General features: G+C 29.9%; 1 protein-coding gene across 1 annotated transcript in view; it reads right to left on the bottom strand.

Annotated features, from left to right (window-relative positions):
• The window catches only part of LOC107447604 (hemicentin-2-like), a 410317-nt gene that overhangs the window by 26930 nt on the left and 369608 nt on the right, over positions 1 to 13779 (bottom strand). The window contains exons 12-14 of the mRNA XM_071177281.2: positions 4747 to 4780; positions 2598 to 2824; positions 450 to 535 (exon numbers count right to left, since the gene is read on the bottom strand). Of these exons, the coding sequence (XP_071033382.1) occupies positions 480 to 535; positions 2598 to 2824; positions 4747 to 4780 (317 nt within the window). The 3' untranslated portion in view covers positions 450 to 479. The remainder of the gene's footprint in view (positions 1 to 449; positions 536 to 2597; positions 2825 to 4746; positions 4781 to 13779) is intronic.

Here is a 13779-nt window from a genome sequence, read left to right as displayed (position 1 = left end):
GATGGAGTAGGAGTTGGTCTCGTACCTGGAAGATTCCCGGTTTGAATGCCGTCACTCTGCTCTACGAGATTTTTTTTAGCAAAAAATAGATTGACGAGATATTTTTTCAAATTTGGACGAAATTCGTTTCCTTGATAAAATGACGATAGTTATTTCGTCACTTAGACGAAATTTTTTACTGGGAACATATAACAAAAAACTGCTTCGTCAAAAACGTAGAAATTTTCCTGAAATTTGAGTACCCATTGTTTTACCGCGCTCTCAGCATGAAGTCAATTAAGAGTTCAAAGCATGCATTTTAATAAGCTTCTTAACTGTTAAGGCAGAAAATGTTAAGCATTGAATATATCACAAAACTTTAGAATTACTATGACATTTTATGCAAATCTTCACCCTAAATTGGAATAAATTCCTTTGAAAAAAAAACAAGTAATATGAGTGACTCTTACTTTTCATCGAACTCCTCATAATTGCTTCCATCATCCTGCATTGTTTCCATGGTCAACTTGACATATATCCCGTACTCTGTACATATCTAGAGGATAATATATGTATATATATATATATATATATCTAATCTAATCTACAAATCTAATTAAATCTTAGAAGAATTCGAACATGCTTATAAACTAATTTTCGTACACAATATGCTATGCATAGAAGTTTTCTTTTCTAACAAGTTATTAAATAGAAGGATTTTTAATATTTTGAAACAGTTTCTTATTGTTATTATAATTTATTGAGCTAACTTTCCTACACTTATGAAAATGTCTTTAAGAACCTTTTTCTTCACTAAACTCTTCAATTAGCAATTCTGTGTAAGTGAGCTGTTAGATGAATGAAATTTATTTTTCTTTATTAACCCAACAGACCGTTGTATACCCGCAGGATCTTCTTCAAATCTATTTCCGTCAGTCTGATGTAATTTTGAAACGGAAGATAATTTTACAGGATTTGAATGACAGCCTTACGGCCTATCTCAAGTCTAGAGACCAGAGCTTTTTTCTTCCTTTAATGCCCAATAATCACATGTCCTGCCTGGGAGGCTCGGCTACATAATCATTGTCATAGCTCAATGGATTCTAGGCACAAGCAAACTTACTCACCAAGGTAAGCTGGTGCAGTCGAGTGGATTATACTCATTAAAATATGGTATAAAAGAACTCTATAAGTGGACATTATACCGCAGGAGGAACTTTTTATGACATATTCTATTTCTCATTCATTGGGATTATAAAATGTAAAGTTTAGAGAAAAGTGCGATATAGCAATACGAAACTATTTTTCCTATTAAAAACCACCGTATTCAATGAACAGGTAGAAATAAACTATTAATTTCAGTTGAACAAAGCATATTTTTTCGATTGAACACAGCTACTGAAATTTTAGCCCTTTTTAGAATATTACTTACTACCATATCACAACTATCCTTTGAGGTAAGATAAAGCTTATTTATTAATTATTACCACGTAATAATGAATAGAACTATAGAAAAAGATAGGCTGAGGCAAAAATTTTTGATAATAGGATCAAACTTTCAAAGTTTGATATATTGTTGTTTACTTGATTATCATACCACAAGAGGGCGACAATAGATAACTATTAAATTTTTTTTTATTCAATCCATTATTTTACTGTAATTTTATTTAATAACTTTTTTTAATAATCTAAGTTATTTATTATAATTTTCTGCTTCTGGTTACATTACCATTAAAATACTTGTATTTAATTTTTTTAAGTGCCTAGAATGGCAATCAAAGACATCAAAAAATCAAGTAGAAGATAAGTAAACTCCATTTCGGAATAGAATCAATAAAATATAATATTTTTCTATATATCTATGAATGCCAATCAAAAGCATCAAGTACTGTTTTAGAATATTTGAAATAAAAACTCATTTTGGAATATCTTTTAAAATTTGCTTGCGGCTTCAATGTCCTAAATGCCTACGGAAGTTATCTTGATGCTTTGAGCACTTTGTAAGAAGATTTTAAAACAAAATCTATTTCGGTTCAGACTTCAGAAATATATTAATTTTCTATGCATATATAAATGCAAATTAGATATCTTAATCAGATTATCAGAAGATTCTAAAGCAAAAATCCTTTCATAACAAATTTCGAAATATATTCATTTCAGAAGCATTAAACAGTCCATAAGAAAAATCTAAAGCAAAAACCACTTCTGAATTGATCTTAAAATATATTGTTTTCCTATACATCTTATAATTACCAGAGACTATAAGCAGTCTATAAGAAGATTCTGAAGAAAAAAAAATTCTAAACAGTTTTTAAAATGTATTTATTCTCTACATATTTATGAATAGCAATCAGAAACAAGTCCATTAAGGAAAGATTTTAAATTGTAATGCAATCTCCTCTGCGTCTATGAATGCCGATTAGAAATATAAATCACTCTATTAGAAGATTAGAAAGAAAAATTCATTTCAGAATAGATTTTAAAATATATTTATTTTCAATTTATCTATGAATGCCAATCAGGGAACATAAAGCCCTCTATCGGAAAAATTGAAAGCAAACTCAATTTCTGGATAGATTTTGTCCTTCCGGAAAGAGGAAAAAAAAAAATACTCTTACCTGGACAATTATTGGGCAAGAACCTCCTATTGTGTAAGTTCTTCCCTCCATGATGTAGGAGGGGGGAAATGATGTGTGGTCGTGGTGGAGGTGACATCTTCTTCATGTCAGAGAGCAGTGGCATCATGACACCACCCATGGAATCCAGGGGATTTGGTGATGTTGGCAATATGGGAGTTATACTGCTGCAGAGATTGCTTTCTCCTGATGGACCCCTCACATCAAAACTTTGAAAAGAAAAACTACAATTAATTAATATATCAGATTCAGATTTAAAATAAATAGTCTAAACTATTTGGATGTAATTATCATCTTCTAATAAGAATATAGTTTAAGCATAAATAGTCTAAACTATTTGGATGTAATTAACATATAATAATATACTTTAAACATAAATAGTCTAAACTATTTGGATGTAATTAACATCTTCTAATAAGAATATAGTTTAAACATAAATGGTCTGAATTACATAGTTAATTAACATCTTCATATTCGAAGATGTTATGATGAAGAATATGGTAGACATGGTTCAGACTAGGAATGTACCGAGTACCCGGCTATCGGGTACCTGGTTATCGGGCTAACCGGTCTGATTTTTATGACCTAGCCATTATTTTGAACTAGCAATAGTCAGAATCTGATTTTTAGTTTCTACACTCAGTACAGAGTAACTGATGGAGAATATTACCGGTTTTATAGTCCCTGGTAAAACTTGTTTATGATCGTAAGAATCATATTCACGTTTACAGTAACCATAAAACTATTCATAAGTAATAGTTGCAGTTTTGGAAATCCACGTATTGCATCACTTTTTTGATTTAAAAAAAAAACTGAAATAAAGGATTTAGGCGCGACATATTTTGCTTTTGTGTGGATAGTTACTCAGGGAAACCTTGGTGAAGTGAAATATGTTCGATAAAGTGAGGTTTCAACTTAAATGCAAAATTCAGGAACATGATACTGAAGACTATTTTAACTAAAGTTTTTTTTTAATACTACTTCGTAGCCTTGTAATTTTGAACCCAATTCAGAATACAAGAGAACTCCTGGATAAAATATTGAGAGAAATTTGTTGTGCAGGACTTTTTGATGGAACTTTTCACGTTTCTTAAACTTTAGCTTTCCACTGAGGACTGATTTTAGGACACGGTTCTCAGTAGATCACCGAAATTAAGCATCACTTGCAACGGTCAGTGAGTAGATGAGTGACCAATTTCATCAGTCTTCGAAGGGACTGAGGGTCTGTGATATCGGTTCTTGTTAAATTGTTCTACTGTAAAATATTCGCAGTTAGTTAGGTTACTAAAAGGGGGGAGCCATCACCTTTTCAAAGGATCAAAATTGTGATGGCATGATTTCGGATCATAATCAAGGAAGTTTCATAAACCATCGATAATATGCTTACATTATTAATATAAGTACATTATTAATATAACTTTTTCGTATTATGCATTAAAAAATTTTCGATTTCATTTTCACCTTTATTTTACTTCAAAATTTCCTTTCGAGCAGAAAACATTCAATCTTTCTAATACCAATAGTAATGTATAAAACTCGACTTCCTTTTCACACTGTTAATCATATTTTTATCAAATTTTTAATAGTATTTCGTGTATTCAACACCAATTTTATGTATTCTACACCACCCGTAATTTATACTACTAGAACTTACTCTTAGGTTTATTAATTGGATTAAAGAAAATATATATTTTTATCCCTATATAAAATAATTATTAAATATTCTGAAAATCTAGATCCTTTGAAATAAAGCACCGAATATTTAAAAATTTAATCTTATTTAACTTGTAAATTAAAATAAAAATATGCTAAAACAGAAATTAATGATAAGTTTCATTTTTTGAAACAAAATAATCATGATTTCTAAAAATAATAAATAAAAAAAATTGAATTTTTCCTCCTTGTCTTTGAAGATTTTACTTTTCAATATGTTGACATAAAAACATAAATTAGTCGATTAAAGTTAAATCAATTATAATTTGTTTACACTAAATCTAAAATAAAAGAAATTAAAATTATACATAATCGTCAGCATGGATTATGCACTGTTGAGTTTAATATAAGAAAAAATTAAAAAAGAGCAAAAAATAATTTAATTTAAAAGAAGGAAAAAAAAGCAAAAATTACTTACTTTTGTCTTTCGTCAATGTCTGGTTTATCGATTGCTGTAACAAAAGAAGATTAAAATCAGTTTAATTAAATTTATTTTACATTTATTCAAACAAAAGTAACGAGACACACGAAAGTAATAAAAAGTCATTTTTAAAGTAAAATCTGGTAGTGGTTTACTCATTATTTTTTAAAAAAAAATTCTACTTAAATTAGATTTTTTAAGCTTTCTTGAGTTCAATTTCAAGCATTCTTTCTAGAATTTTTGAACTTTCAGATTATTCAATGTTGAAAAAAAAAACAATGATACAATGTAAGGTATTTAAATTTTTTTCATGATTGATGGCAGTTACACATTATTCAGTGTTAAAAAAAAAACAAATTTTATATAATATAAGGCATTTAAATTTCGCAAGTGACTACAGTTACAGATTATTCAGTGTTAAAAAAAGCAATGTTAAATAAAATAAGGCATTCAAACTTTGTTCGTAAATGGCAACAAAAAAAAACGTCATAAATATAGTCTGCATTTATTAATTAGTATATTTGAGGTCACCTTCTCAAGACATTAAGCTTGAAACCTCTAACGTGAATATCCAATCATTAGATCAAAAGTTATTCAGGGTGGTCCATTTTTTATTTTGCGCACTGTACAATAAATCTATGCTTAAACTTAAGAATTTTTACGATAAATCTATAACTAAATTTCAACAATTTTCCGATAAATCTAAAACTAATCTTCGATATTAATGGTAAAACAGTAAACAAGATATCTTACAATACGCATGAAATTTTTAATAATTTAATTTTTGTATTTAATCAAAACCTTTATTAATCACTCGAGAAATCGAGCCATTAAAATAACAGGAAAAACACTAAAATATTCCAGAAAAATCAAATATGTTGCAGAGAAAAATTTTAAATCTAAGAACGAACATTTTACATAGTTTACATCCTGTATGCGTCTTTTAGGAAACCTTCATATACCGTTTCAATAGAAATTCGCAGAATAGTTTGATATGCATTTAAAGCGAAAATTTTAGCAAGAACCTAGAATTTCAAAGGAGCACCAAACTCCATTGTCACCAATGCGCAAACTAGTTTCAAACTATTTTTTTTTCTCAAAACTCCAATATCTACTTCAAGTTCTGGTGAAAATATATAAGTGAATCGATAAATAATATTTCAAAACGATGGCAAAAGTGAAATTCCGCCTGCAGAAATTTCTATTATTTTCAGAGACGAAAAAAGTTCTTTTTTCACTTCGGCAAAAACTCTATTAGAATCTTCAACGCATTCCAATTCACACCTGATGTTTAGCAAGGGAAAGCAGATGCTGCTATAAAAACCATTTATAGAAAAACACTAAAGATCTTAAAAAAAGATGAAAAAAAAGAAGAGAAAAAATGACTTTTTCAAGTTTCTGCCTCTGATTGCCGCAGGACATCAGTGAAAATATCAGCGTCTTTATATCAGATTTTTTTCTTCATCTGAAACTTTACTCTTTTTTGTTGTTGTTGTTACTTTGATCAAATTAGAAGAAATGCATTTTTCTTTTAATAACTTAGGTTTCCTTCCAGACTATTGTATTCAAATCTCAAATTTTATTAGAATAATCTCTCAAGTCTATGCTCACTGATTTTAACAGATTTGTAAATTTTAGATTCATTTTTCTTAAAATTATTATTTTGATCTTGCGAGCAAGATATTTTCAGTGGTAAATACTTAAATTATGATATGTTTATTTGATTAAAATTTCGAAATCGAGTAATAATTTAATTACAAATTGATTAACATAAAACAGTTTTCCTGAAAACATAATTTTTTGAAATTAAAAGGGTAAAACAAAACAATATATATTTATTTTCATAGCATATCCATAACTTAAATTCAACCACCAGATAAAACTGTAAAAAATTCTCGATCAATTTCCGGTAAAATGTATTGACACCCAAAGTGCTTTTTACCAGAATCTGTCACGAAACCAAAATTCTCATATACTGTAATTTTTACAGTAATAAATACCGATAAAAACATAAATCACTCTAATTAAATAAATATTACTGTATAATATTTAACGTTAAAATGGATTTTACCTTAAAATGGTTTTACTATTTACCATAATTTTATTTAGAATTTTTTACAGTGTACCATAACTTAGAGAACTTTTTCGTTTTGGAAAGTTCCACTAGTTGGTTAGCGAAAATAAAAAAAAATTATTGACATCCAGTGTAGAACAGAATTGGAACATTTATAAATAAAACTAGTAAAATTTTACTATTATGAAGACCAGTAATTGTTACTCTGCTTTATAATAGTAAAATAATATATTATAAACTAGCTGAATACCCGTTCTTTGCACTGGTTGGAAAAAAGTAAACAATAAATAAAATCGGTCTTAATAAACATTACGAAATCATGCACAAAGCTGAAAATCATATTTCGACACAATTAACTAGGCTGAAACATGTCCAATTTTTTTATTTATTATTTTTATCCTTCCTGGACCCCGTTCAAAAAATACTATAATCGGTAATTAACTCTGGTACTTTTTTTTTTCATTGGGCAGTAAAAAACATATTTCCGCAATGCCTATACTAGGTATCTTGGTATCAGCATCAGTATATTTAGTACATATTAAAAAACACCAAGCGACACTATTGATAAAAACAACATCTACTACCAAAATTACTTACGCATTATTGGTGTCAATGATGCGTGAGTAATTTTGGTAGCAGATACTGGCGTATGGCAATTTTTCACGGTTTTCATGTACGAATAAGTACCTCTTCTCCATTAAATTGAACACGAAATTAATTTTTTGAACTCCAATTTGAACCGATTACATAAATAAATTAATTTAAAGTCTCGAAAATAATCAGTAGCGACACGAATATTTTTAAATGAATTTTGGCTATTTAATATTGATATTATTTTCGAAGACCATAAAAATTCGCCAAACTGTCATCAATGACAGTGGTGCTGTTATAAATACCAATGGTGTTGCGCTTATAGGTGCCGGGGTAATGAGAACCAATTATATCAATATAGGTGCCTTATACAGTTATTGTGGTAACAGGTTTCTTACCACTCTCCTAAAAGGATAAATATTTCAATATTACCACATTTACACATTAATGTACTAAATGCATAACATTTATTTATATATTTTCTTTTGGTGTACACTCCGTGTTGATTTACCATAATATGAGGTTTATGCTCAACTCATCAGAATAAAGATTTATTTGTATATCGTAATACTTAACCTGAGATAATAAAAATTTACCACTACTTTACCTATTGCATATAAGATAATTAATTTTGTTAGTTCCTGTTGAGTTTAGCATTTTTTTTGTCACTTAAAATGATCGAGACACGTTTTAAAAGCTCTATTTTCAATGTAAGAAACACGTAGTTTCAAATACGAATTCAAACACGAATTCGGAGACGTTATCATTATTTTTTTACTTTATTTCCAATGAGCGGCACAATCGGTCTTGCCGATGAGCAGAGCTAGTGCGTTCTCCATAGGTGGAATCCATTCTTTTAGGACCACCAAAATGGGTGAGATACCGTTGGTCATGGTAATTTAGCCGTCTAGTTTTACGTTATCATTATATTTCGAGAAATTATAAACGTTGATTTCATATTTCTCATTCAGATAGAGTCTCGAATGTATATACCGCAATCAAGACGCGGATAGGTTTAGAATTGAGGATTTATAGAGGGTCCCTATGTACACACTTATAAACATTCTGCTTTATTTATATAGTCATGTTGTACTCTATTACAATAAAGTTGTTTTGATGGGTAATGAGATTTCGGCAAAATGACACCCTTTTATTTATTTAAAATTCTTTACAAATTCATTAAAATAAACCCAAAAAATAACAAAAAGACTACTTTTATTTCTTTACAGAAACAATTAATTAAAAAGAAACGTAATTATATGTCGATAATTGCTAAGGCTGGCATGTAGAAGGGTATTGTAATAATATTTAAGTACCTAACTCCGTATTTGAGAACTTAATGCAAATGCCTAGAAACACGTAGAATTAAAAGTTCCAAGTAACAAATTATAGTAATTTGATGGTAATTACATAGTTTCCTCTCAGATATTATTAAATAGCTTACAATTCTCATTCTTTATCATCGACACGTCTCTGATTAAAGTTGGCTCTTATACGCTATTCTGTAGATTACTCTCTTAATATTTAATTCTATTTTTATCTCTGAAACGTGTAATTGTCTCAGCAACCCCATCCTTATCATTTACCAACAAAAGAATAAAAACGTAAAATAATATTTACTTTAAATTATATTTCACTGGAATATTAAAAGAGGTAAAATTCTTTTGCTTCTTTCGGATCCATTACTTGCTTTGAAAAAGAACTATTCCAAGCGTTCGCTTTTAATGATCGCAGACGACTTTACGCTTACTTATGTATATCAACGAAATGAAATGAAATGAGCAGAAAAGGAAAATAACTAGCAAAGCAGTGCTATCCATTTCTGAAGAAAAACGAGGGCAAAATGTTCCAAACAAGAATATATTCCTTCTTCGCCATAAAAGTTAGACTTTAGTTTTTAAATGTCGCTGAATAGAAAGAAATAGAACGTTGCGCAGTTTCGAATGTCATTATATTTGTGGAGCCCTATTAAAAATCTTTGCTTTCGCTAGATATTCGCAATTATAATAATAGTATGACCTGTGTTTTCATTTCTTTTTTTCCTTATTTACAATTTAGAATTTATGTTTTTCATTCTTAATGTAAATGAATTCGGAAATGGATATTTAAAATATACTTGAAGTGAAATGAAATGAAAACTTTACCCCTGGCGATGCTTTAGAAAACATTTTCCGAGCTTTGAAAGGAGACCTCAAGAATTCTAATGGATTTTCCACCCTCGCCGAATAAAGCTATCTTTTCTGACTTGTGAAATGTCGTCTGGTGCTTTGTCCCGGGGACATGACAAAATTAAAACTGTCTTTTCTTGTTGATTTGTTGTTCATTTTAAAGCATCAACAAATAAGACGATAAAACTCAATAGTATTAGTAGTAATGTAAAATGTTCGACTCTATATTTGGAATTTGTTTCTTTTCCGACTTTTACTGAACTGAATTTCTGCAGAAAGCCTATATGTACTAGCTAAATAAACTTAAATTGAGTTTTAAAGCTTGTTACGAGTTTGCTATTGAAGATAGCAATATATTTAATAAAAAGTATTCGATGAAATTCCTTTAAAAGTTCATAGATAAAACAAGATGAATAATTTTATATTTAAAATAAAATATCTATGCTTAAAGATTTGTCTTTTATAAAAACACTCTAATAAGACTATTCGATTGTAGAAGATGTTGTTCTTTAAATTGCATGTAAGTAATGAAACTCTAAGATATAGAAATAAAATAAACCTACTTGAGAACAAATAATTTTAGAAACAAAATAATACGAAATAGTTCTTTTGAGAAATTAAAATTTCCTTTTCAACTTTTATTGAGCTGAATTTCTGATTTGCTTTAAAAATGCAAGAGTTATAGGAGAAGAACTAAATTATTTTAACAAGAGTGTTTGATTGTTAAAAATGTTCTTTTTTAAATTCATTCTCTAACTTCATTTTAATGAAAATAATTCCATGAAAAATAATAAAAATATAAATTGATTTGCAGCGAAATAACACTAAATAAACTTTTGTGATATATTAAATTTTTAAGTAGGCTCGAAATGATTAATTTCATTTTTTTACTTCTATGAACTGAATTTCTAATTCGCTGCTGAATGTTAATGTACACGAACTGATAAGAGTAAATTGAGTTTTGAACCTTATTACGAGTTTGTATTCAAAAACTGCAAAATCTTTTTTTATAAATACACTATATATTTCCTTAAAAACTAAGAAATAAAAAGTGATGAGAAAAATCTAATTTTTAAATAAGATATCTATGCTTAAAACAATCTATGTGTCTTTTACAAAATTTCTCTTACAAAGTTGTTTGATTGTTACAGATGTTGTTTTTCAAATCGTACTTAATTTTAATGTATTTAATGAATAAAAGGAATTAATTGAAGCTATGGAATAAATTAAAAAGGAATTAATTAATAAAACAAGCAAATATGCTTTGAAACCACTGATTTTAAAATAAAAATAATGCTAATTTTAAAATAAAAATAATATCTTGAGATGCTAAAGTTTAAAATATGTTCGTTATATTAAAATTTATTTAAAGACTTTAATTGAATTTCTGACCTGTTATAAAAAGCCTATGTACACAAACTAACTAAATTATCGAGTTTTAAATCTTGTTACCAGTTTCCAATAGAAGATTGAAATTTTTTATTTAAAATATTCAATAAACCCGGTTAAAGAAATAGATATAGAATATGGTTATATTTAGTTTCTGAATAAAATGTCGATGTTTTTTATTAAAATAAACTTTAACACAACTATTTGGTTATTATTCAAATTGCGCAATATTACGTAAGAAGAATTTATTTAAATAGTTTTCTTTTGTTTATAAGAAACTAAAAAAACAAATCTTATTTTATCAACTGAGTTTAGATTATGTAAATAGTGGTATTATATCTACCTAGTTAATTGTTGTTACGTATTCTCTTAACATGATGTACGTCAAATAGGCTCCAGAAGGTCGCTGATAGTAAGAAATTCCTCAGCAAAAAGACTATCTGAGGTACGATCCAACTTGAAAAGTTCAAGGCAAACCAGAATATGATTTGGCGGAGCTGGCTAAACTCAGCATTTTTTTGCAAGCGAGGAAGATCTTTCTGCCTCCCTCAAAAGTAAGACACTTAAGGAGGCCACTTGCAAATCTGCAAAAAGCAGTCTAGGTTCCTCGGTTACATTTAATGTCCTTCAGGGTACCAGGGGATGTCCTATGATACCTGCAGTGTGTAGGCGGCATACACCCTTATAGATGTCCCTAGTTTGTGTAGAATAGAAACACTGGTTTCATCGCTTGCAGAGGACCAGTCACTTAGATGTTGTGAAGAGCTGCCTGATAAAAGTCTGATCTGTGTCTGATAAAAGTCATAACTCGCTAAAATCGCTTTAGTTTGACTATATGGTATCAAGTCCTACATTGATCGCAATTAGCTCACTCTTAGAGACAGAGCTATAATCGGAGTTGCGTTATTAAGTGTGGTCTCAAAGAGTGGAATTTTAATGTAAATATCGCTGCCAATACGATCTTCTGTATGATTATCATCAGTATAGACCTGTATAGCATCTTTAGGAATGCAACAAATGATTTCCAGAGCAAACTGTTTTATACGATCTTCAAGATGAGTTTGCTTGTTTGATGAATAATTCAAATCAAAGTGGAAGAGAACTCTTGACAGTCCCTCTGAGAGATCAATACAAGATGTCAAATACACAGATTCAAACTCACGAGAGATTAGGTTTTGAGTTCCCACCAAGCTAAAGGGACTGTATTTCTTTAGCCTTTGATTTTTTTGACAAGTGTGCAAATACAGAGAGTAGAGGGACCATAGTTGTAGATTTTATTGAAGTATTTGACTAGATTGACTGTTTTTAAATGTAGTGGTAGTGAGTTTATCTCATATAAGGCTATAGTAGAAGAGCAGCTATTTCTAAGTCCTAAAATAATGCGAGCGGAACTCTGCTGTACACGTCGTTCCAGTTTCTGAAGCTTGGTTTCAGATGCACAGAAGTAAATTGGGTAGCCATGTTACAAAATGGGTCTTACTAGCGAAATGTATGCTGTTTTATGTGTGGCTGCATTCGCCTTCCATACTCTGCCAGCTGGATACTTAAAAATGTGGATGCATTTTCGGGCCTTCAAAACGAAATTTTTTGTATATTTATCGCTGTTGAATTCGAGATCAAGAATGAATCCTAGATTCTTGGAATGTTTTTCATATTTGAGAGCCTGAGCATTGGTTTATAGTTGTATAGATGCTTATTGGTAGTGAAGACAGTCGCTATGGATTTTGTTGAATTGAAATTCAATATGTGGTCTTTTGCAAACACAGAGAGGGCAATAAAAGTGGTATTAAGGAGTGTTTCAATGTTAGTCACATTAGGGATAGAATTCCAAAGTGCAACATCGTCAGGAAAGATAACTATATCAAAAGATTTTGGCATGATTTTTCTACAGCCAAAAACAATAAGAAACGAGTAGGGCTTACGACAAATCCCTGAGGTGCGCCTTGGTCCGGTTTAAAAGGGTCTAAAATTTTTTTTTTTATGAATTTCACTTTAATGGATATGTCCCTTAGGAAAATTTGCCATAGAGAAGCTTATGGTAATCTATGGCAACCTATGGCTACCATAGAAATTTGTATGGCAAGATGCCATACGCCTATGGTTACCATAGAGATTTGTATGGCACAACCCCATAAGCCTATGGCTACCATAGAAATTTATATGGCAAGATACCATAGGCCTATGGTTACCATAGAGATTTGTATGGCAAAACCCCAAAAGCCTATGGCTACCATAAAGATTTGTATGGCAGTATACCATAGACCAATGGTAACCATAAGGATTTGTATGGCACGTCACCATTGGCCTATGGCAACCGCAGAAATTCGTATGGCAGTATACCATAGGCCAATGGTAACCTTAAAGATTTGTATGGCAGTATACCATAGAGAAAAGCTGATCCAGATCTCCACCAACGAAACAACAACTTCTATGGAGTCCTCAAAAACATCTTCTAAAAGAAATAAATATCCATATTTTCATCCCGAAGTTAATTAAATTCAACATGTAGTCCCACAAAGGATTCCTGGTGAGTCTTTTCCGGCGACTGGGTGGCCAATTTTCCAATTTTTGAGTGTTTGAAATCCGATGTTCTATTCTTTTAGGCATAGCGTATCAGACCGCCATATTAACGTGTCATCCACTACAAGTGGAATCTTTCGCCAACTTTGGCGACTTATTTTAATATTTTTTCGATCTCATTCTTGGTCAAAAACACTTTATTGCAAACGCCTATGCGATCATCTATCTGAATTTATTAAGTTTTTAATTTTCGGCGGTCTGGTACTTTTATTATCTGTATCTTTTTAA

The sequence above is a fragment of the Parasteatoda tepidariorum genome, chromosome 2 (assembly GCF_982258835.1).
Source record: "Parasteatoda tepidariorum strain Cologne lab strain chromosome 2, Ptep-v5.0, whole genome shotgun sequence".
Lineage (NCBI taxonomy): Eukaryota > Metazoa > Arthropoda > Arachnida > Araneae > Theridiidae > Parasteatoda > Parasteatoda tepidariorum.
This window is presented reverse-complemented; position numbering and strand designations above follow the sequence as displayed.